Source organism: Aythya ferina (genome assembly GCF_964211825.1).
Source record: "Aythya ferina genome assembly, chromosome: 6".
Taxonomy (NCBI): domain Eukaryota; kingdom Metazoa; phylum Chordata; class Aves; order Anseriformes; family Anatidae; genus Aythya; species Aythya ferina.
This window is the reverse complement of record NC_140303.1, coordinates 19,927,168-19,953,361: the sequence shown is the minus strand read 5'-3', so window position 1 is coordinate 19,953,361 and position 26,194 is coordinate 19,927,168. Positions and strand designations below refer to the sequence as shown.

The 26,194-nt window shown below is 39.2% G+C and overlaps 1 protein-coding gene across 3 annotated transcripts in view; it reads right to left on the bottom strand.

Moving 5' to 3' along the window:
• OLA1 (Obg like ATPase 1) overlaps nucleotides 1-26,194 on the bottom strand; it is a 128,363-nt gene that overhangs the window by 79,177 nt on the left and 22,992 nt on the right. For 2 of the 3 annotated variants that reach the window (XM_084523753.1, XM_084523755.1), the window contains exons 2-4: nucleotides 17,256-17,356; nucleotides 15,535-15,678; nucleotides 8,413-8,540 (exon numbers count right to left, since the gene is read on the bottom strand). In XM_084523753.1, the coding sequence (XP_084379879.1) occupies nucleotides 8,413-8,540; nucleotides 15,535-15,678; nucleotides 17,256-17,356 (373 nt within the window). Of the gene's footprint in view, nucleotides 1-8,412; nucleotides 8,541-15,534; nucleotides 15,679-17,255; nucleotides 17,357-17,563; nucleotides 17,696-26,194 lie in introns of those variants that run through there. The other variant, XM_084523754.1, reaches the window with a different exon arrangement.

The window sequence follows — 26,194 nt, the reverse complement described above, 5'->3', positions numbered from 1 at the left end:
AATTTAACAAGTTCCATCTATAAATAGAATGGCATTAGATGGTGTTACTCCAACAAGGGTGGTAGCCTGTAGATAAGAATTTTTAATGTTTCCTTCTGTTCTGATGAGAAGTAGAAATTGGACGTAGAGAGGAACAATATATTAGATGAATGGCAAAGTGGGCTCCAAAATCCTTTGTAACTTCAGTAACCATCAGACTCACAATTCCAGCACTAAACTGTAATAAAGGCTAGAGAAGAACTTAAGCACAATAAATTTCCTTCTCAATGAGCATAAGTAATTAACTAATATTGCAGAGACTGAGACTGAAAAGAAACCTCCTAGGTACACTACTATCAAAATGTAAAACAAACTTTGGATTTTTGCTTAGTAACAAAAACATTCCAACATTCACAGTTCCCATTTTCTGAAGAAAAAAATTCTTCAGGAGACATTTATTTCATTATCGGGGTTAAAAAGGACACCACTCAGCAGTGCATAAGTTTTTTGTTCCCTATACCCATGTATTCCAGAGGCTTATTCAGCTCTCAAAGAACAGCAATTACTGTGCCAAAACTCAAGAATAAAGCCTATTCAAACTCTCACTTGAGTTTACCTCTGCTTTAAAACATAGTTACCTGGCCTGAGAGCTTAAAGCTTGCCTATTGCTTCCACTCGGCAGTGACATAATTAATTTACTGATTAGCAAAGACAAAGGCTAACTCACTGGAGTGTTGACAGTTTTCCAGCACCTTTTCCAGTCCTCACCCATGTGCCTAGGAAAGCAGGCTCACTCTTCCATGGGAAACAAAGCAGTAGAGCATGCTGCAAGCAGATCTGAGGTACAAATAGTAAGTTTTGTTCATACTTGCACACCAAAAGAAAACAAACAACAGTAATAAAACAGGTGATGAGGGTGATTTTACAGTGTGACTTCCTAGGTCTTAGAGAGAGACTAATGTTACGCTCAAGTAAGAATGACGACAGACATCTTGCAAAATTCCTCTGCAATGCTTTAAGACATTTTTATCCTCTGCTATCCATCTTTAGCTTAACAGGTTATTGACCTTCCAGTATCAATTTTATTTGCCTAAGTGAAAATCCTGATTAGTTTCAGCAGTTTTCCACAGCAGACCAAATACAGCATCAACAGGGTTACAAAATTTAGATAGCAGCTGTTACACATGTGCTCAGTTTCTGCTTGCAGGTAAAAGCTGCTGTAAGTAGGGAAGAAATCTATCACTCTGCTGCTTCTGCTCATATCATCTATAACAAAAAGTCTGGAGTAAAATAAAGCTAACCATCCTCTGAAAAACTCTATTCTCCTGCAACATAAACATTATATTTTCATATGAAGACAAACTAGTGATAAGCAAATTTGTATGCATCCCCTGAAACATCTGGTACTCTCCCTCCCCTTTCAAGGTGGTGGACTGAATGCTCAGAAGTAAAAATTAAAAGAAAGACAGCAAATTACCTAAGATGAATTACCTGTTATTTTTTTCCAATCTGATATTCTAAAATTGAAACATGATGCAGATATGGTCTTGCTAAGAAAAAATACTTCAGTTTCAGCAAGGATTTTGCTAAAAGTGGGCAGAGGAATGCTATTTTCACAAATATGCGTTTGAAAAATCTCCTATGCAGTGCCTTACTGAAAATCAAGAGCCCCCACAAGATTTTATGAAAACATGAAAACAAGCTTTAGTTAATGCAATAAAATGTTTCACATGGCAGTGTCTGCAACTTTAATTTGAAAGCTTTCGTATTTTTTTTGCTTTAATATACCAGAATCACTGAAAGTTAATTCAAAGTTTAATTAAATTGAACTACTCCAAGTATTTTATTCAACTTTACTTACTCTAACAAATAACAAAGAAGAATTCAGTAAGAACTGTTATCTACTCAATATCATACAGGAATACATCTTGATTGTATAACACTAACTAGTTTAATGTGTGCAGGAAGTTAGTTTCAAACTCTGATAGCTTAGCAGTCAAATGTTTGTACACATAAGCAAGGAACCTTAACTTTTAACGGGTATCAAATAGTTTTACTAACAGAAAGAAAAAATCCTAAGAAAAACTGAAGCAAAATGTATTAAAAAAATCTGTAAGACAATAGTGTTTAATTACTTCAAGGTGAATTCTGACACATCATAAAGATAAGAAAGCAGCCTCGCTTAACAGAAGCGACACAGCCAAGCTACAGCTGCAAACACAAAGCTGCTATGATTCCCAGTGCACTGAATGTACGTGCAGAGGAGCTGAAATGCAACTCATACTCTGCTCACTGAAACGCTGGAGCAATGGAGTGTGGCTAAGAAATATCATCATATGCCTCCTCTCCATAGCAGCTACTTCCACGAGCAGTAGGTAAGATTTCTTCAAAAAAGACAGAAAAAAATGCCTCATGCCTCAAGTATATAAAGCTACAGAAAGATTAGCACCTTTATACAGAAAATGCTTTTCTTTTATTATAATTAAACAGAAGGTCAAAAAATGAGCTCAAAGGACACAAGAATGACCATTTTAACTAAATACTTTTTTTTAATCATCATTTCTATTTTTACAAGAAAAGCAAAACAGTGGAGTTATTACTCTGAGTTCCCAATAACCTTCACGATGATAAAAATAAAGCCAAGTAACTTGATTTTTTATCTTGAGCAAAAGTCATTATGAGTATTCACCAGATTCAGTTTTGGTTAGTGTTTGTATCAAATACGAATGCAGGACTTGCAGCTCAAGTGACTGGTATCTATACAAGCTTTAAATGATGGCAAATTGGTTTGTGAGTTATGTAAAACCATGAACAAGCAAAACCAGGGGGTGTACAAAATGATTCCAGCTATAAGACATAAAACTGGGGTCAAAGCAATTAAAGCTTTCAGAAACCAGTTCATATTGGTCACACCAGCCACTTGTACCACACGGCAGCTGACGTTTACCCAGCTTTGTGGCCCTTTCACTCTTGTCACGAAGACTGACGTTTCACGGACAGCCAGTTACCCAACTCCCTAATATTTAGTTTCACCAAGGCCCTTTAAATTCAAGGAGCAGGCAGGACAGGGCTCAGACAAGTTGTGGGGAAGGCCTGTTGTTCCCTCCCCACTCCATCCTAGCCCCAAAGGGACAGACGGATCGTTGGGTATGGGCAAGCTGCAGCTCCTCATCCGCTCCATAAAAGCAGGGGCTGCCCACCCTGCTCAGAGCACTGGGCATTGAATGCCACATTTTTATTTATTAGAACAGAGCATTTCATAGAGAAGTATTTTTACAGATGGATTTCTTTCCAATTTCTGTACCTTTGAAGAGAAAGACTGGATTTCATTAAAGCAAATAAAAATAAGAGAAGGATGTGGAACACATTTCCTGGAAAACTAGGACTCGGGGGTATCAGTGGGAGAAGCAGCTCAAAACCACCAAAAGCTCTGGCTGCTTAGCACCCAGAACACTCAAAACTTGATGGAGCCGTAGCAGGGACTAAATATTGACAACTTCCATTTCCTTGCTAAAATGTTATCTAAGAGTGTTTCCTACATTTGCACTTGTGACAGGGTCACTATTTTTAATCCGCCTTACAAAGAAAGTAATTTTCTACAAGTACCTGTGACTGATCTGCCATAAAAGTTGAAAGTAGTTGAAGGCATACAACTGGGGAAGAAACACTATTACAACCTTCAAACAGCCTGTCTTATGCCACCATGAAAATGCTTCTGCCTCAGTTAAACCATAAATCCACCTGAAACGTGGAAAACAGAACTGAGAGAGAAATATTTCAAAACAATGAAGCTCAGAGGATGAACAAGGTTTTAACTAGTCTAAAGTGTGTGTTATCATGGTGCTAATGTTGTAAATGCCATTATCCAGGACAGAAAAAAAAAAAGAAAAAGAAATTTAGAATTAAAGCCCATGTTCACTCAACTAATAATAAGTGAATACATCTGCTTGAACAGAAGTTTTCATACTTTGATTCATCCAAAAATAAAATATAACCCTATTTCCCTCAAAAAAAACTGGGATAGCCTCTGAAATAAACAAACAAAGGTTGATATCAAATTGGTTACCTCAAAGTATTCATTTTTAGTTTGTGCACTTTATTAGAAAAAAAAAAACTGTAGTAAGTTTTTAAGGAAAGAAAAACATACAGTTCTACTCTGTATGGGAAAACTTGTTTGCTGAGCTACGAGAACCCACTCCATATTGTTACTAATCACACAAAAATACAGCAGTACTCTCTAACACATTACCTGGCTTTACTTATCCTATTACCCTACCATATGTTGTTCTCACACATTGCTGCTCCTTCAGTATATATATTTGAAGAGTAGTTTACACATAAAAACATTTTCCTTGAATTCATAAACACCATGCCTCCCAGTGAAAGTAACAGTGTATCTAGGATATGGAAATCAGAAGCCTGAAAATCCAAAACCACTTCAAGGTGGAGTTACTTTCCTTTTTCAAAATGAAATAAAGTACCACATTAAGTAGACATAAATCTTCTGTTTAGCTTTATCTTATGCAAGAAACAGCGTAGGTAAATGTCACACACAACTTCCACAGTTTCAACAGAAACGTAATCACAATTATTCTAAGAGCACTAGAGCTGCAGCTCACCTACGTGCCCTGCGGTGGACTAAGTGATAGGCAATGATCTTCTTCAAAAACCTTCCCTTAGCACAGAATAAACATCACTGAATCCTGTTGTGGGAGCTAAAAACCACAAACAGACCCTTTTGTCCTTAAGAAAGCAAAAATTCAACATATTCTTAGTGAATAAAGAAAAATGGGATCAAAACCATTAGCCTAGGACTATAAAGTACCTTCAGTGAGATTCCAGAAGCTCATTACACTCAAACCGCTCTCCATTCCTAGCTACCCAATTCCTCACCTGTCATTACCTTAATTAACACAACCTGAGTGAGCTTTTTGCAAAAACTCCAACTGAACCAAGCCTAGAAGAACAGCCAGGCACACATCCCTGTAAATTCTTGGGATCATCTGACTCTGCTACCTCTGATTATAGTCCAAGAACTGTTTTTACCCGGTAAAATAATGTGCTTCAGGGCAGCAATAAAGGTGCTCCATAAGTTATATTATGGAATCAGACACTGACATTTAAAAAAATAAAAAAATAAACGGCCAAGCATCTTCATTGTTGGGAAAATAACATAGAGACTCAAATAATGTGATCTGGTAGACAGCATTAGTTTTAAAGCCTTTTTTCTGAAACAAAAAACAACCAACCAAACAAAAAACTGTTGTTTCCCAAGCCAGTCTAGCACACATTTACTTTGGTAGCAGCTGGAGTTAGTAACGCTCACTCCATCTCTTGAAGTCAAGTTCCTAGGACAATAAGCGAACATGAAGTTTTCAGAAGATTCCCACTGGCATCTGAGTTCTGCAAATCACAGAAGAGGAGGAAAAGATCAACACCCTGCTACCTCATACCGCACTACTTTGGTACATCCGTAGCCAGTCCAGGAGTCCACAGAGAGCCCACACAGCAGGATGTAATCAGCATCTTTTCCTACTATAAACCTAAATTAAAAGAAACAAACTCAGTGCAAAGGACAATCCTCTTGACTGGAGCCCATCAATACCAAGACAAAATGACTCTACCCAGATCTGGATAAAAAGCTATTTATAAACATGGGAAATCCAGTTTTTCTTGTCAGGATTAACACATTCCACACAATGAAAGTTATGTTTGTTTCAGATCTGCAAAGTCACCACTACCTACCTTTCCTAGTTTTTCAGAGAAATGTAATGAATACGCGAATAACAGCCAGTAAGCCTAAAACCCAAACTCATGTAGATAACAACATGCTCAGCCTGACACTAGCAGCACTCCAGCTTGAGCGTGGTCTGCCACACTTCTCAGTGTCAGGGTGACACACAACGCCGTTTGCCTAACCAACCTTTCTTCAATACATTCAGGCACACAGACCTTGAAGTGCATGGCACAAGCCTCACAGTGACCTGCTTTTAACTTTCTGCTTGACACCCAGAAAGAAGAAAAAACACAGTTCTCTGAAGGGCTCTGCTTCACACACTGCCCATTAACAGCGGCAGGATAAGGACTGGGAGCAATAGTTGCAGTGCTCAAAGGTAAGTTTGTTCCAGATCAACAACTGAACACTACATTTTTTATGCTTTGAAACAGAATGACCCAAAAGTTTACATAATCTCCCTGATAACTGTTTTGTTCCGATTCCTACCTGAAAATCCCGTATAAAACAGCTTAGCAGCTTTTTAGTCAGTCCTGCTTACTTCCCCAGATCACTTCTTAGTACACCTCTTCTTAAGAGCGTTTTGTCATTCCCATCATCTCTTAACCTTCAGGAACACCTTTCCAGCTTGCTGGTGTACAAGGCCTCACCTACCAGATCACAGCCTCTTCCCCTGTAGTAGAAGCAACCTGTCCAGATTCCTTTCAAGTCAGCTTCTATGCTACTGCAAAAATCCAGTGCCTGCCAGCTGGGCTCAAAACTGACAGCCAGTCCCTGAGCACTGGCTCCCAAAGACAGACAGCTGATTAAGGATTTGGACCGAACTCTGATAAAAGCCAACAAAAAAGCTCCATCTTCCCAGGATCTGTAATATTTAAGGATTCGCGATACAGTTTAGGTAGTTTATGAAATCTGACAGAAATAGTGCCAACCCCACATATGCCACAGACTCGTAAGAAAGAATTTTTAGAATAGAAATAATTGTGAAAGGTAGTTGAGTGTAAATAACATTAAAACATATAAAAAGGGTTTATACACATAATTTGACACGGTATGTAGAACACTTCACTGAGTCATACATTTTGACTTAAGTTTGGGTTGTGTAAACAACAGTTTCTTATTTTTAATTTACTAGAGAGGTTATTACTAGCTTTTAGTACCAAATCTTCACTTTAACAGTACTGTGGGAAAATGAAGTCAGAAAGTATGCAGTTTGCAAGAAGAAGAAAGTAGTCAGCCAGACTAATTTGCATTAACTTTGTTTTATTTTATTTTATTAACTGTTAGCTCTAACAACCATAAATATTCTTTGGAAAGATCTTCATGTTTATGGGCAATTAATACAATTTTACAACAATTCACTACTAGCTGGCATTTTAACTAAAATGTGTCTAGCAAGAGCAGTATAAGAGGGCTAATATTTAAAAAAAAGAAAATGAAAAAAGTGCTATTTAAAAAGTGATTCTAGTATCTTTTTTGATCCAAAAGACTGAAGAAAAAGAGCAATAACCATTTCACAACCATTATATTTCAGAATCCCAAAAAGAAACTGAAACGTTTATCAAGTAAATGCAAGACTAGATTAAGAGACAGATTTTAATACGAAGAATACGAAGTATCTGAATGGTCCAATTGCTTTTTCAATCCCCCAAAGAAAAGCACAAAGGGCATTAACCCTTATAATAGCTGTCAGAGACAAACACGTAACATTATTCAATATATACATTAAAAAGCATCTTCTCCACTGAATCAATTTGTTCCATAACAAGCATCTATGATATAAATACTGAAACAGAACAAGTCTAAACAGGTTATCACTTGTTCTTAACTGGCACCAGACAAAACCATAATTACAAACCCAGGACAGCAATGGATTTGGAGAGACTGATCTCCCCTTTCTTCTAGGGAAATTGTAGCAATGGTTGTTAGGTAGTCCTAACACGAGCATTTACAATATATCGATGTATTAGTACCACCTTCACATATGGATCTAGTTCCTGAAGTGATGCAGAAATTCAACAGATTACTTCACTTTATCCCAGTGAAGATTTGTCCTCACCTTTTCAGAACACTTCAAATACTGGTCATTACTTAGCTGCAATCGTTATCCCATGGCTTTCTATTCTACTCAAAGTATATGTCATATGACTTAGGGAGAAAACAGTAGTACTAGATATACATATGGCCAAGTTCTCAAAGGTGAGATAATGCATTCTGCACCACCCTCCCCCCCACTTACTTAAAGATGGTTTCCAGGCAAACACTTTGGAGAAAGGCCTAGGATCCCCAGAGCACATCCTATTTTTCAGCAGTAAAAGTCTAAGAACACAATACACTTGCCTCCAAAGTTTGTTCCACTTGATTTAAAACCAGAGTACCACTATTCCGTACCAAATTTGTGTCTAGGTATTCCTGATGCACAAGAAATTGTACCCAACTTACCTGTTCATCAGCCCTGTAATTAACTATAAAGGCATGTCAGCTCACTGCTCTGCATAAATATGCTTCAAATCTCAACTTCAAGGGAACACGGGTTCTCACCATCTAAATCATTACTGTAAGATAGCAATCGCCAAATTTTATGACTAAGTTGAATGGTAGAAGTGATTTTTTAATGGATATTTGGTTCTACGGTTCTTGAAGTACAACAGTGCTGTCCTGTAAGCTACAGGTAGAACATATAAATGGAGTTTACATACGCATCAGATGAAAGATCCCATCGCAGGCATTAATATGAGACAAAAAGGCATTTCCTAAGCCTTGGCCAGTATGGGCTCCTTTCACAAGGCCAGCAATATCCACTACATTCAGAAAGGCTGGAATTTTGCTGAAAGATAAAAGTTGAAAGTTTCATTGTTGAGGCATATCAGCAAAAACATTTGGCACAGAAATAAGTTAAGAATACGAAAATGCATTCCCCTTTTCCAGAAAAAGATGCACATGACAGTATCTTTCTTCTCCATTTAACTTGCCATGTATAAAAGACAAGATTCCCTCCTCCCTTGAGTAAAACAACAACCATTCTTTAATTTGTCATAGTTCATGGAAAATGAAAACACTTTTTTTTTTTTTTTTTTTTTTTTGACAATGTGGAATCATAATGACATCTATACAAATAACCAACCAGGCCTGAAATGCTGAAATGAGCAGTTTTCATAGTACCAAAGGGATAAAACTCATACGTGGTTATCACGCTCTGCTGTTTTCACCTCTAAGGTTACTGTTTAGTTCAGTAAGTTAAGCAACTTCGTCAGAAGACAAGGGCATTTTTTGAAGTGTTGATTAAAACCAGTAGTTTTAACTAGTAGTAGTGGTGGTCAGGGTTACACAAACAATTTGAAAGAAGGCAGAAAACAAATTTAGATGAAGCTGAGAGTTGAATGGACACAGCTGTGACATTTTACACCAAGTACATTCAAACCAAAATTACTTCTCAAAATCCATCTTGGGAAAACAACAATTAAAACTCTGATAATGTGTCAACTAAAAGCACAGTCTACATAAATGACCATGCCATCATTTACAACTGCAGAGAGAAAACCATGCTAAAATGGTGCAAATTCCTCACTTGCGAAAGACTAGAAACAGCACACCACAGGCATCAAGACTTCCAACTTGAAGGCTTCAAAATACATAAACAAAAGGAACAGTACTTAATTTCCAAACACCGTAAATTATCACCAACTATATTTCACTAGCATGATGCTCAGATAAATACAACACTTCACTGTCCTACTAACATTCAAGTATAATGAAAAATGCCCAAATCTAATGCCCATGACTAAATGCGCTAGTAATGTTGATGAAAAGGGTGTGACTAAAGCTATGAAGTCTATCCCATTTTTGTTTTCAATATTCCTCTTACACTTCACAAGAAAAATGTGGGGTGCTTGTGTGTTTCTTTTTTGTGTGCATGTGTGGTTTTTTTTTGTTCTTGCTTTTGTTTTGCTGTTGTTTTGTTTTTTCCCCTCCTCCAAATAAACAAACATTACAGTACAGGATCTGGACAAAATCTTTTTCTTCACCAAGGTAAAGTTCAAAGCACTACTATACCCATCAGCTGTAATAAATTGTGAACTTAACAATGCATTCCATGTCATCAATACCTTTGTGACGCGATTAGAGACAAGCCATAATACAACACAACATTCAAAAGGGTGAGATTAGAAAATATGCAAGAAAATGTTTACAACATAGAATGAGTTGCTTATAGTTCTTATAAATACCTTCGGAAGTAAACAAACTTTGAAAGCTTCACATTTTTGTCCCGCTATGGTTTTCTTAGAAAATTCTATCGATTTTTTTTTTAATTACTAGTACACAAATTCAAATGGAAGTAGCTAATCAGTCATCATTAAGGAACTATCAAGAATAACACACATTCTGAAGGTAAAAACCAATAACTCCATAAATGCATTAAGCTACTGATTCCTCCCACCTGACAGAGGTGCAGAGCTAATAAAACCTTCACAAGAAACAGCAGCAACTTCCCTGAGAGAATTGTTAGAATTCGTTGCTTTTTGACAAAAAGTTAAGTCAGCAGCAAGGCAGAAAAATGATACTTTTTTAAAGCATTTTTCCATTGTAATTTCAAATCTTACTATAAGAAAAACAAAGGCAGTGTTAGAAATGTTCTCTTTCGATGCTCGCCTCTAATCATTCCGGCAGGATTAGCTTCCTGGCCAAGCCATCAGAAGAATTCACACTTTCGCTAGAGATGGCACATTAGAGCAGGACAGACACCTTCATATGCAGATCGGCTACTGTCACCAGAATCAGCCTCATTTGCCAGACAATGGATGCAAAACTCCAGCATATTTATTTCACAGTTGGCTAATACAAGCGAGAGACCTTTGAAGACGAAGTAGCTGGGTTTCCAAGATGTTTTCTCATCTTCGTCTCGGGTATCAAAAAGCTAACAACCCAAGCAAAGTAAAACAATCACCATTCTTGGTGGCCCAACCAAGTAATTGTTTAGTACAACTAAGTGTTTAGTTGCAAAATGTTGCAGGCAACATGCACCTAAAGCTTTGGCTTCAGATTAAAACATACCTATCCAAAATGCTGCTTCTCTCCCTGTGTTTTTATTCTTCTCCAATGACAATGCCCTAATAATTTCTTTGCAGCATTTACTGCAGTTTACTGAAATCTCACACCCACCAGGATACCCTGAAAAGACAACCAAAAGCTTCAGCCAATTTCATAATGCAGCAGTTTTCCAACAAGCCTGGGTGATGATTCTTGTAATGCTTACTTTGCGTTCATTCCCTGAATGGTTCAAGACACTTCTCTCAACTCAGGCTCTACCAGGTCCAAGATCCCACACAGCAAAAAAAGGTCAGATTCTTTTCCCTTTGGTAAAAAGAAATGTTACTAACTCCTGGTTCCAGTATGGGCTCTTCTTCCTTTAAAAGCTTTCATTTGAAATCTGTTAGAAAAGAGAAATTCTACTTCCTTCCTGAGCATTCCTATAGCTTAAGCAGGAGTCATCTGTTAACACTTCACAAATTACAAGAAGTAGCAATGCAGATGACCATCTACATTGTGAGAACTTCTCAGAAATCCAGAGTCCTCTGTCCTCACTATTATTTTCGGCTTATTTCCAAACACAACGGAGCAGTACAGTCCCTGCGTCTTCCAGGAGATTGTACTAACACTGCTACTGCAGTCGACCTTGCAAGAAGTTCTCACAGGGTAAAAGCATCTCACAAGGTAATTAAAGAAACCATCTTTTGAAAAACCGGGTACTGCAGATGAACTCTGGTCATTTCTACACAAGAACTATTTCATGAAAAACATCTTCTCCGTGGTACTAACTTGAACCTAACAGTACAGGAACCAGAAATGAAAAAATCTGCTAATTAAATTTCACCTTTGTAAATTATAAAAAAAAAAGTAGAAGATTCAGTGCAGATTGAGACACATACTCGTATGCTACTCAGTAAGTAATTACACCACCAAAATACATCTAATCAAATTTTGCCTCTCCCACCAGGCAGAAAAGGTGGCACAAACTCCCACCACTTAAGATTTTTCATTCACTGCTGGCAAGTTTTTTACATGCAAGTTAACTTACAGCAGCCAGATCTCACTGAAGAGTTATCAAACTGAGCGATACCCAGAGAAGAAGCATGCTAACAGCATGGTGTGCTTGCCGCTTCAGGCCAGAAGTTTTCTGTAAAACTGGGATTCTCTTATAGATGCTGACATACCAGGGTTACAGCCAGCTAAGTTATTCATGCTTCACTTTGGAATTATAGGTGAAGTTTTCATTTACATTAATGCTATTTTTTAACCTGGAGGAGGCCCCATATGATGTCAAAGAGTCCCACTGCTGATCTAACAAGCAATTTCCACCAAATGATTAAAGTATTTTTACTCCAAAACTTGATCAAGTATCCAAATACCTTACCCTGCAATACAGTCAAGAGAACTTTTATTTAATATTACACCAGACTTTTATGACCCAGACAACAATGGAAGTTACTGCTCAGATTTAGTTCAGTCACCACCACTCGAGCACTGTAGATCTGAATGCATGAATTTTAACAATCTACAACATAATAGGGTTTTTTTTTTATAGTCAATTTGCTGAAAAAAAAAAAAAAAAAAAAAAAGAGAGATCCTGAAGGATAATGCTAGAGCTAAAGAGGGCTAGTTGTACTTCACATATTATTCCCCTGTGAGATAACAAGGATCGCTTTAAAATTTAAGTTGAAAAAGACATCCAGGAGAGATTTAAAACAGCCTAAATTAAACAGAAATGTTTGTAGTTGCAATAAATGCTGTTTTGTGAATACAACTGTGCCACACAATGCATCTACTTACAGCTGCAAACACACCAGGAATTGAATGAATACCGCTAACTTGAGAAAGGATGGACCAAACAAATTACTTATATTTTACTCATTCCTGCTTATAATCTGATTTGATTTTAAGCAGAGCAGGAAGCAGACGCCTAGACTTTAAAATCCTTTTCTGTTAAAATATTACCTGCAGTTAACAGATCAATTGTTTCTGGATTTCAATTCCCAATTTTCAAGGCAGGAGCTACCTGGCAAGATGAACACCTTTTCTATTTTAAAATTAGTGGATACCGTTGTTTCCTACCTGGTTAAGATTCAGGAAAAAGAATACATATTTCTGCTTTTGTTCCTAAACGGATTATCTTCCAACAAAGATCATCTTTTTCCAATTGCTAAACTGAAACTAATTCAATCATTAGTCAGTCAAGCCTTGCCTGAAAGTACCCATATTGGGGGAATGGAGGTAGGAGAACAAAACAAAACCTCACCTTTCCTCTCTGGAAAAGCTGGATGTTAACACGACATAAAAACCGTGAGTTTTCACTGAGCATGGTTCAGTCAGTACACCTTGATCTAATACGCACAACTTTACCTTTATGTCATTGCCTCTAAATTGTTGCCTACAATTCATTTTATTTGCAAACATTTACATTTCCAGTAAGTAACACCAGCCAGCTGTCAGTGGGGGCTAGCAGGTAACTGCACACCAGCCCCACTCCAGCGGATGCTTTAATCTCGTGGCAATGGGAATGGATCCTCAAGCAACAAATGGTACCTGGAGAGCCCCGCTCCTCCTCTGGTGGCAGAGCAGCCACAACCCAGACCAGTGCCATTCTTGCAGCAGGGCCCACCCCTCCCTGGCAGAAGCAATGTCCTCCCAGCATCCAGGTGACAATGCCTGCCAGCTTGGCCCAGTCATGCTCACCACACCTGCGGGAGCCCAGCACAAGCAGGCAGGAGAGGTTTTTGGCTGCTGCCGCTCCGCATGGCTGCTACTCGTGCTAAGCAAAGAGGCTCTCAGGAGTGCTGGACTCCAAGCATCCAGACAAAATCGCTTTGGCCTGTTATACGTTACTTACAACAAAGCCCTCTTCCCTCCTACCCCCATATAATGACTGCAGTTCTGTCGTGACTAAATGTAGCATATAGGAAATAAAAACATCAGTGCTTTAAACTGTACGAGACAAAATCTTCAGGCATTAGGGCAAATGAGGCTGGCTTAACGAGTACTTAATGTCTATATGACATTTCTGCATGCACAGATTGATTACTTTTACTAATCTAAACACGTAGAAAATTAACACTGTACATCTTACATAAAGATGAAGAAAGAAATCAAGACTATTCAAGAGAAATTAAGGAATTTAAATTACAATTTAAATGTAAATTAAATTGTGTATCTTCATGACCACAGCCACCTTTCCTTGAGTTAGTTCCAACCAGATAAACACAAACAGTCCAAGGAGCGTTACCTCAGTCTACTGTGCTACTGAATTACTGCCTTTTTTTTTTTTTGCTTGTTACAGTGAAATATTAAAGAGAGAAAAGCATAATAACAGAATTCAGAGGAGCTACTCACTAATCCCCATATCCATTTAAGTAATCCAATAACAATGTCCAGTAAAATGTCCAGTAATATTAAAGGAAAGGGGTTTTGTGTGTTCTCTCTCCAGACAGCTTCTGAGTGGGACGCCATGCATTCCTTCTAAAGAGAGATGGCCAAAGAAGGTGAGGAGGAAGAGCTCGTTCTCTTTGTCACTTCAACTACTGATTTAGAAGTAGCCAGTCATAGTTAAATGAGAAGAAACAGAGTGTTTATGTAGCCAAGCAGTGATATTATTACAATTTAGACTTAAAAACAAACAAACATAAAACTATGAATTGTATAAGCCACATTGTTACTTCTGCACAATCAACAGACCAAAGTTTTTGTCTCAAGTTCAGCACAGCTTTATTGTATAGACTACATAGTAACAAGTCTGTTTAATGCTCACTTGGGAAGGAAAAATTATGTAACATTATAACAATTCACCTAAACAAATAACTCTGTATTAGTGTATTTCTCAGTATTTATGAAGTACGTAGGAATTACAGATAGAAGCGACTTGTTTGGACCTGAAAATTAAGGTGACAAATGGATTCTTGGTCAGTGATCTTTTTTGAGCTGGGAGATACCTGGCTCGAAAACTCAAGGCCCAGATGTTAAACAAAAGCACGGACATGCATGATAATTTGACCCTATGATTTACGTACATTCACTTTATTCAAGATACACCTGCATGTAGTTGAAAACTGAAATTAATAAGTTACGAGTATCTATTTTAGTTTCTGGGTTCTGAAAGTACCTTAAACCTTTCTTTTCAATCACAAATCCATTTCTCACACTGAGCACATAGAGCAGGCTATGAAAACAGTCACTACCAAAAAACAAAGATGTGACAAAATCAATACACTTATAGAGCAGGGAAAGATTTGAAAGAGAGAGAGCACTAAATATAATTGAATGTATCAGGCAACAAATAGCAGAGCCCCAAAAAAAGGAGAGAGAGTTCGGGAAAAAGGCTGTCCATAAACATTACTGTTAAAAGACTGATGGCACAGGTTAAGCTGCAAGGTAGCTAAATAACCATGGCATATATTGTATTCTGAACAACGTAAAAGACAGGATGAAAACTTTAAAATGAACAGTCTCATGACACAGATTAGGTATGTCCACTATTGTTACTGTTGATTTTCCAAATCTCTGCAAAAGATCCAAGTCACCTGGGAGTCTCTACCTTCAAAGGTGAAACAAAGCTGAGCAGTGACTAGCAGTACCCAGACTTCTCACTCATAGCACAAGAGTCATATGGAAAACAAAGTCCAGCTGTTTGTATACATACCATTTCATATACTAAGAGAGACACCAGTAAAAACAAAGTCATTGTAATTGCATTAAACTTCTATGCAAACTTTGGTTTCAGTAACACCATTTCATCTGTTTAAACAAAGAAAAATACAAAGAACTTGAGTTACCTCGGAGGTTTGTGGTACTGACACAGGAAGTCAAATCTGTCATCTGGCACGGGTACTCGACTCTCATTTGGATCAATAGTACAGAACGGGAAGTTTTCTGCTGCCGCTTGACTCTTTGTTAATACATTGAAAAACGTGGATTTCCTGTTTAAAAAAAAAAAAAAAAGACTTTTTTAAACAAATTTGAATTAGAAGAATTTACAAGGGCTGGATAGAAGCACATTATCGCAAACCACATGCAGTACTGAACTATGCCTCTGCTTCAAGTGACCATTGCACTGTTTCTAGTACAAGATGCTTTCAAATGCACATACGGAGTGTCACATCAAAACTCCATGTTTACCTCTCTTCTGTGCCCTAAAGAATTCCCCTAAGTGACTGTATCGCACATGTCAGCAGAGAAATTCTAGGTCAAAAGCAAAACACAGCTCTACTGGCCACTACTTATTTTCCTTGAACATAAAATGAGAAAACAATCAGGAAGCCTGAAACGTATTTCAAGTGAATGTGCTTTGCTGAGACCTATCAGCCTTTTCCACAACTATACTATTTCTTCAGATTTATTTACGCATTAACACAACTTCAGTATCTAAGCAATAAAAGTCAACAACCAAACACAGAAAAGGTAGCAAAGAAAGCAAGTCACATCAGTTAATTGATTTCAAGTGATTTTTTTGTGCATATGAATATACAGTTTAACTCACCAAAGATTTTTTGTGTGTTAATTACTGTCAGTAAAACTGCTAGGGGAAAAAAAAAACACATTTCATTTAAACCGGACAGTAGATTATTTTGTTAGTTGGCATTTATTAAACCAAAAATAGCCACTCCTGAGTTATTGCTAAGAGAAAGTTCTTAATCAAGTCCTGAATCTTCCACCTCAAACACTCTGTTAGGTGTTTGGTTTCTTTCTTTAATTTCAGTTTTACAGACTTTCTCTGCCACTGGGTGAAAGAAGTCTGATAGCTGTCCCTGTACACAGCCAAAATGCTCAGAAGTCAGTCACAGTTGTCCTTGAAAGTTGTTTTATAACTGCAAATGCTATTTTCTCCATTTATGTGTTCGCCATTGCTATCACTAATTATTTCCTTTCTGGTGTGCAACTCTCTTAGGCCCTGAAAAAGTAAATAGATATAAATACTGACTTCTTGTCATTTCATTATGGCTTTGAGACAAGTTCAAAGTTTTCTTTCTTATTTTCAGAAAAGAAAGAAGTAGGGAAAGCTTTCAAAAAACTTCATAACGTTAACCAGAATGGAAGATACGATAGTGATGGTTAAGGTGCTTTTTCATCTCATTAAAGAGATAGTAAATATACTATTTTTGTACCATTTTACAGCCACTTTGCCCTTACTTCTCCCTTTTATTTTGCTATCGTATTGCACAAGGGTTGTAAGTGTGTGAACACCTGGAGGTTCTGCTAGTGAGCACGACACGCAGATCACCACCACAAGCGCTCTCCAGGGGACTCACCCTCCTCCAGAAGCACCTCAAGACAGGCTCCTCCGCCAGGCCCGAAGCACTCCAGCCGAGGAGCACGCCAGGGGACTCCAGCTGCTGTCCCCCACCCGCCCCGTCCGTGACACTCGTCTTTACCAGCTCCCCAGGAGCCCTGCCCCGTGAGGCCCCCCCCGCGCCCCTCACCCTCCCCAGATAACGCAGGAGGGCCCCGCCTGCCCGTGCCCGCCCCGCTCCGTGCCCACGAGGCGGCCGCCACCCACCCGACGTTGGGCAGCCCGACGATGCCGATCTTGAGGGACGTCCCGAACCGGCCGATGATGGGGTGCGCCTTCACCCCGTCGCCTGCCTTCTTCGGCGGCATCTGGGGAGGCAGAGCAGAGCACAGCAGATCAGAGCAGAGCAGAGCAGAGCAGAGCAGAGCGCCGCGAAGGCCCCGCGGAGCCGCCTAGGGGCGGGGAGCCCCCCGGAGGCCGCCCGCGGAGCCCCGGCCCGGTGCGCGGCCTGCTCCCGGGGGCACGGGCGGCGGGGCGGGGCGGGGCGGGGGCTGCCCCCACGCGGCCGGGCTCACCTCGCGGCACGGCACCGGCGGGGAGCGGAGCGGAGCGGAGCGGAGCGGCCTGACACGCGGCCGGGACACGCCGGCCCAGCAGCTGCCGCCGGCGGAACAGGCGGGGCCGCGCCGCCCATCGGCCGTGCCCGCCGCCAGGGGAAAGGTCGGCGGAGCGGGGCGGGGCGGGGCGGCCTCGGCGGGGCTCCGGGAGCGGCCCGGGAGCTCCGCGCTGCCCCGGAACCACAACGAGCGCCCGGGGCCGCCCGTGGCAGGCCCAGCAGGCAGGGAGCAGGAACGGGCACGGGGAAGCACGGAGAGAGCCCTGCGCGTCCCGGCTCCGCCGTGCTTCTGCCAGCAGCCATCCAGGCGGGCTGGGGGCACCGCAGCGTGCGGGACGGGAGACTTCCACCTCCGAGGATAGCAGTGGGATCGCCTGCAAGTTGATACTTCAGGCTGTCCAACTTAAAAAGACGTTCCTGAAGCTTTTGGACTTCACAGAACCCCTGCACCACATCCAGTGACCTTTCCAAAGCCATTCACGGACAGCACTCCATAGTCTAACATAACGCCTAATGCTGATGGCAGCGAAGATTATCATTGGGGAAGAAAATACCACAACCTGAATACATTACAATCAAATGCAATTGTGTTTACTTAATAAATTACAATGTATATATAACAGCAACTCGTGCTATAAGTAAAACCAGCAAAAGTACATATACCAGTTTAAAAAAGAACATTCATAGATGAGCCCTACCCACCTGGAGGAAACAGCTGTGTGCCACAAGACACACAGATCCCAGCATTTAGGGCTGGTGACCATGGGGCTCCCAACACCTGCAGCACCAGCCACCTGGGGCATCCCTACCAGGAGGAGAAAACACACATCCCAAAATCAGCAAAGACTCAAAGAAAGGGGATGGTGACAAATAACTAAGTAAAAGGGGGGCTGTCTGAGGTGCAACACCAGCCTGAGGAATCAGTGAGCCAGCATTGGAGGCGAGAACAGAGCTCTGCACCCAGCTGCAGGTGCGCAGTGTCCAGTCTCCATGTCCCAGCAGAGCTGTTTCTGGCTGGCAGAATGTGCCTGAACAGCCTGGGCTAGGCAGGAGGTAACAGGGACCTGCAAGAAGTTACAGCTGTACTAGAAGAATTTATCTCCATGCAGGGTTCCATTTAACCTGTAAATAGGATTTTAGTGTAATGGATGACCATTATTAATATAACCTGTATTTTTGCTGCTTCAGCAATGCCTCTACAAAAACAGCTTTGCTGTCCTATAAAGGAGAGTGCAGGCGCGCAGAGCCTGTTCAGCCAGTATTCAGACGCAAGACTGGACTTGACTCTCAGATCAGCTGGGGGAAGAAGTGGCTGGTTTCAGAAGTCGGTATTTCTACAGGGTGCTAGGTAACATAGCAAGGACATTTAGGGCTACACTGACAGTTATTAGAACATAGAATGTTTCCATTTGCTGTTTCAAAGAAACAAAGAGATAATTTTAATCTATAGATAGGATGAAGATTGCTAACTAGCTGTAAGTCATTAAGATCATCAGTTCCCCAATCAAATTACTTTTATAATATCATTTTCAACAACAAAAAAAAAAAAGAGTCCATAACGATTAGACTTGCATTATGTGTCTAGAACTTTTTTTTTATCATGTCATAAATCTATGCTAACATCACATTCTGATACTTTGAAGAGTACAAATACTTAGTTGAGGGTATAATTTGCTCTAGGGGAGGGTCTTTAAAATATTTTAATTGAAGAATAATTCATTTTTCATCTAACTTCCTCTAAGATCTGTTAAAACAATTAGCCAAAAATAAATAAATCAGCAAGAAAACAACAATTCTCTCAACCTAAATAGGTCTTGTCAAAATACGTCATGCTATAATTTAAGGATGTCCTCCTATACAGGCTTTTTTATTGAACGTGATCTCTAAGAGCACTCTGAAGTGATTATTGGTTGTATAGGAACCATGACCAAGACCCTGCAACCCTTCTGCAAATAACAACGTGAAGGGAAGGGAAGCATCAGGCACAAAGAGTAACCCTGTTCACTGCAAGCAGAGATGCAGGTTCAGATCTCCTGGTCTTCTGTTTCCTGACCCAACAATCCTGCACTGGGGCAGGCAGCACCAGAAACATAGAATACCAGGAATATGCACTGAGCATCAGCTTTCCTTTCGGATTCAAGGAGCAGTGGCAGTGAGGCATACTACCAGGTCTTTGTTCGTGCTTATTTAGATTAGTAAAGGCAGCATATGCTCAAGAGGCATATGCCCATTGTAAACACATCCGGATTTGTTTATATCAACTCGCACAGCAATTTAATAAATAACAAACTAATCCTTGAGAGATTGTATCTGGGAATATATTAGATGTCAAGAAGACAAGACAAAACATTTAGAATATACAAAAAATTAGTTGTAGAATGTTACAGAAGTCTGACCAAGACTCTTGAAAAAAAAATTAAAGACACTTTCTTCAACTCAGACTGTTCCTCTGAACCATTACAGACAGACACCATCAAGTGTTTGCCTGCTAAGAAAATTGAAGGAGAGATGTCAGTAAAAACTGTTCTTATAGCATGTCCTATTTTAGATTTGTAAGATTAAATTCTCAGAACTGGAAAACCACCAGAGTGAAGGAGTCAAGGTGAGAGTATCATCAGATTATATATCATCTCAGTTACAATAAAAGGAATATAATCTTGATTTTTTATTTATTTATTTTGCTAAGAAAGGACACTGTTTTCCAAAGCCTAATTCTGAATTACATATCAAAAAAACAGCAGTTACTACTTATTTTCCTTTTCGGTGACCAAAGATTTTGCTGCAGTATGGTGGAGAAAAAGACTACGGTATCCATGCAGAGATTTTTCCTTTTAGTGTAGTGGTAATCATTAATAGTCAGTCTTTGGTGGTAGCATGCTTATGCAAGTCTTTCTATTACTTTAATCTAACACTACCAATAGGAAAAAGAAAAAAATAACAACAACAACTAATTCAAGTTAACATTTAGTTACTTAGCTCTTGAATGAAGCAAATGGATTACTACAAGAAACATTCAGACATACTGAAATTAGCCAAAAATGTGTATGAATAACTGCTGAGCAGCTCTGCAGCCTTTGCATCCGTAAATAAAAAACCTCCAGTAAGCAAAATTTGTGTCTTTTTCAGGAATGGAATCAACACATCTCGGTTTTCCAGCCTTCTAAAAGGTCAAGACAGCCCACTCCTACCCATCCTACTCTGTATGTCCTGAAAGTAGGGTCACACAAGGCTACTTCACTGCAGAATAAGGCATGAACTCACCTAGCTCCATTAATAAGGCCACAAACATTGTGAAAGGCTACTTTTGGGGACCATTTCCATCAAATACATTTTCTTAACCTCTTAACATTTTGTCAATCGATGTTGTTGTCCATCTTTTTAGTGTAGTCATGATATCTCTCAAAATATTTTTTTAAACTATCTTCTTAAAATAATTAAGCTGAGTATTTGTCTATGACAAGAAAATTGCTAATTATCTAGCACCCAGTTAAATTCTTTTCTTCACCAGTTCATAAGCACAATATAGGTATCAGCAGTTTGCTATTTGAAATAAAGGACATATATATATATATATATATGTATCTTTGTATCTATGTATATACATAAATATACATTATAGAGTCTAAAGTGTGGGTAACTCTGATTTTAGCTATCTGGGAAAACAGCTCAAGTCTGGAAGAGAAAAAATTGTTAAGATCTTGACCACTTCTGCTGCTGTTTCTAGCTCAGCATGTCTAAATCAGTGCTGTGCGTGCAAGAATTTGCAAGTTTGCATACAATTTTTTTAATTGATGCCCTTTGTACTTCATCACACACCATACTGTAATAATGCCATCCTTCAATCTATTTCTATATCTATTTTATTGTAAGTCATTGCTGTTTCATTACCTACAGTAAAGGACTTGAAAGCATTTGATTCCATCAGCTAGAAATCATCTCTTGGCAGTATAACATTTCACCCTACCTACCTTTGTTTTCAGGTTGCATTTAGAGTCATGCTTTGCCTTACTTGGTTGAATGTTTCTATCCAAATCTGTCATAGTGATGAAAGCCTTGTTTTAAACTGGCATGCATAGCTTAAATTATAACAATCCTGTTACTTAAAATGTGTTCTGTAAGTTTGATGGGAAAAAACATCTAGAGAGCAGTCATCTCAATGTCATCTTAACTCTACAACATGGACGCCTGCAAAAATACAGCTTATTGTACAGCTAGCACACGTGCAGAAGTCAAACAGTCCCAGAGGGTCTCTGCCTGATTAAAAACAATGTTTAAGGGAGAGTAATAAAACAAACACCTCGTGGTTTGTGCCACCAACATACTCTTTGCTTTTTGCTTCCCAGAACATATATTTACTGCAAAGCCACCGTTAACTACAGAAATAAGTGGTTTTGTAGAACTGAAAGAATAAACACAGAGCCCCTGATCCTTGCTGTGACCGGGCAATGTTCAGTGCAACCCAGGGGGTTAGAAGAACAAAGTTGCTTTTGCACACCACCAATCCTGGATTGCCTGGGTCCTTGCCCCTGGGAGGGAACGGGATGGCTATGAGGAATAAATACACTCTGTGCTAAAAAGAAATGCTGCTCAAGGGCACAGTCTAAACTAAATGCTGTTCAGTGACTTCTGGGGAGTTTAAGGGCACTCATCACCCAGCTGAACTGTACTTTAACACAACATTTTTAAACACTACTTTTGATAGGATTCAATAGGCTTTGGCTTTACTTTCTTAACTGTGGATTCATCTACTTCCATAGAGAATCTAGGCTTGTGCCATTCCTTACATTCTGAAATTCATACCATACTTCACGTTTATATTTACTCATTTTCAATCTTTTTTTTTTTTGTTGTTGTACTTACTCTCCTTACCTAAAGACCAGTACAAGGGTAAGACTTGCTCAGGAGCACATAATGAGGAAGAGTCTGATCTGGCACCTATTAATATTTTTTTCCTAGATCACAGAAATTTCAGCTGAATGTCATAACTCTAACATAGATGATGTCACTAACAGGTATAACATCTACTAAAGTTTCCACAGTGAGAATAGTGAAAAAGATTCAATCGCAGACAGAGATGACAGAAAGATACTGAAGTAGGAGAAATTGCTGGGGGATTAATGAAATTTTAGTTCAAAAGTGACAAGTTTGCTTTGAACTTTCCAGTAGCCTAGCTAAATGACAGTATAAAAGCAAGTACCGATTTAAAATAAAAACAATTCTACAATTACTACTACTAAAAGCAGAGAAAAGTAGGGGAAAACGTGAATTAAGAGATATTACTCACAAAATACCAAAGAATTCCTTAACATCTGTCAAAAGCTGCAACCTTAGGCAGGTCAGCCAGGCTTCTGAGGAAAACCACAGCAGCTGTACCACTGCACAGGCAGCACGTGCTCCCGTAATGATGGAGAGCAACAGGGGCTGGATACTGAGGGGCTGCAGAATGGTCCTCAGGACTCGCTCATTAGAGCACCAAAGTGAGTCACACCTACACATATGTAAAGATACCAAGGACATTATCTACTTCTTCAAGAGGACATTGTGTATAATGACATGTAAAATTTCAAGAGTTTACAACAGCAGTCATCTAGAAGCTTTGCCTCATGAAGGAACATTGTTAGGTTGACCAAGTGGGTGCATATCTGAGTCCAATCCAGAAATACTGTGGTAGCACTGCACCCCTAGGGAAAGTGGGATGACAGTTCTATGTTAGGGTTATCATGACCTTTGCAAATACAATGGAGATTCGTTTGCTAGAATGCTCCAATTTCCACATAAATGCTAACTGCAAACAGCTGCTATTGTATTCTTGTGGTCATTATAAGAATCCAATTATTCCTTTACAGTAAAATTCAGCTACTACACTATAAAAATTCAGTAAGAAAAAGCAATTTTAGCCTTGGACCATATAAATATCTGTAAATTTTCTTTAATTTCATCATAGTGTTATTCATAAGAAAAAGTCACAATACAACTATGCCTCATTCAGGTGTTCAGAAGAGGATCTCTTAGCTATTTTGCAATTTATTTCATGATTCTCCACTTCAAAAAGCTTAGCAACTCATCCAATGTTTTCCCCATAGTTAATTGACAAAGTTGCTCCTAAGAGCCAGTCTTCTTCAAAGCTGGAAGAACACTGTACCTTCAGGTGCTTTTCTTTCCTTGGCTCTGGGTTTCATCTTTCTGACCTACCTTGTATACATGTTTTAGAAGAGCTCTGATAACACCTTAGATTTCATGTTTCTTCAAACTCTAGTACTTTCACAAAAGTTGGAAAAATAATTATTATCTAGAATACAGTGGTTTCCTCTTTCTGCTTGCTGCTGATCTATATAATTAATTGCTTTCATAACTGCCCTGTTGACAGAGAGATACCGTTTCCATTTTGTCACTTTCTTTTTTCTATGGATCAAAAGAAGAAATACACTAAAATACAGTAAGTATAAAGTGAAACCATAAGTCATGAATTGAACATGAACATCCAGGTTTTCCCCACATTTGAAGAACTGCATAAAGCATGAGTACAGTCCTTCAAAATGACCTATTTATATTTGCCTTGAAGGTCTGAAGGAAACAACTTATATATATGCACTATATACGCTATGTCCCAGCACAAATCAAGAGTTACAGCAGTTTTCAAGATGTACCAGCCTCCATCTCCACAGGTCACTAACAGCCAGAAGTGCCGCACAAGCACCATCATCCGGCAACAGCCATCAACATGACAATGCAGCTGAACAGGAACACCATTTAGCAGACACCTTTCCATTTTACCTCATGTGCTGTTCTCCCAAAACGCGAATAACATTCACGTCAATAATTGAAGGTGATCACCATCCTGCCTTGCAAGTCGCTGGGGTGGAGGATACACACAGCAAGCCAGAGCACGGCACATCAGAAGGCCTTGCTGACCCACAGCCCAACAACGCTTCCGTAGGGCAGCTCTTGTTAAGGCAATGAAATTCTCTTACAAAATACTATGAAGTTATTTCCTAAGTGGTAAAGTTTACCATCACAACATTAAAAGTAAAATAAAATATGACCAGAGAAGTATCACAATTCTAATATTTTTGTGGATACAACCAAAGTTTGACTTAAGCTTGTCTGCTTGTATACAGGTTTCATTGATAGGGATTTCAGCGCCCAAAAAAATTCTGCAGAGAGATTTTCAGTTTGAGTTTAACTAGGGCCTGACACTATGCAATGCCTCCCCCATGTCCCCAAAGAAAAATAAGAGTGTGGCCTTCCACCAATAGCTGCTCTTCTGCCAAATCTATTCTATGTTTTCATACAGATTTATGCCAATATTTTATATCCCAGTCTCCCCTTTAAAGTAAAATTTTGCCTTACAAAGCAGTTTGATTACTCTCAATAGCTTTACTCAGATCATCACCTCTTTACTACAATGTAAAAAAGGTGAGCATATTTACAGCCGGGGCAGTAAGACCCTTGAAGTGGAAAAGGCTGCTGCTGGTAAGCTGTGGGAACGCACCAAAATAACATCACTAACCCGTTATGACAAGAAGGAAAAGTGTGCGGCTGCTCTCGTGGCAGATGCAAAACCTCCAGTAGTTTAATTTGTTATACAAGTAAAACAGATCAATTGATTGTATCTCTATGACACTGAAATTCAGCCTCACACACTGAATTTTCTTAGGGAAGAGCAATCTTTATCAGAAGTACTCGCTTGCTCTGCTTTCTGGCTAAGGAAGATCTTGCAACGCTTGACATGCCAGTTTCAATTTACAGGACTCCTGACAACATCATCTGAGAAATTACACATTTGTGTTGGTCTTCTTCAGAAATCGGGTTCTTAAAATGTGACCCCTTGTTTGTAACTACAGGCTGTCTGACTGGAAGTGAATACAGTTGTCAGCTGGCGGGGCACAAATTTTTAATGTCAAGCATCCAAGAATCCCTGAGAGCTCCATAGCCTATAGTCACGTCTGCCTTAAAGTAATTTTGGAAGAAAGGTTTATTTCCTGCCTGCACAGTTCTAACTGCCAACCTATACGTAACATATATTTGTTCTTTCTTCATTTCAAGGTGGGCAATAACGTTTCCTTGTACATTATAAAGACTCAAAGAAGAATATATCACTAAGGATTTTAGGTGCTTAACTCTCTTAGACTGCTTGAAAAAATCAAAGGCCAATACTTGGAGTTGCATAAGATCCTGTTAAGACATTTATAGCTCATTAGATGTCAGAAAACATACTTCTGTTACTTTTCTGAACATCTTGCCTATAAACTATGAATTAAAACCACAGATGTATGCAGTGGTAATTAAATCTTCCTAAAGTTCATCTTTAAGATTTGTGTTACAATTGTTTACCACGTTTCCTGTAATGTCTTTTGTGAATTCTCTTCATTTTTATGAAGGTCTTGTGAACCAATCTCCAACCTATTTAAAAAGAAAATGTTTTCTGTGCCATTTTGCACTCGTGGTCGTTTGGAGCTCTATTTCAGCTTCATTAATATTGATGCACCTTGTCTCTCCATTCATTCTCAGTAGCTTCTTTGAAATTAATCTTCAGCATTTGCTGTGATTTGTTTCTGTTTTGTGCTTCATCCCTGAGTCCAGCTCTTCT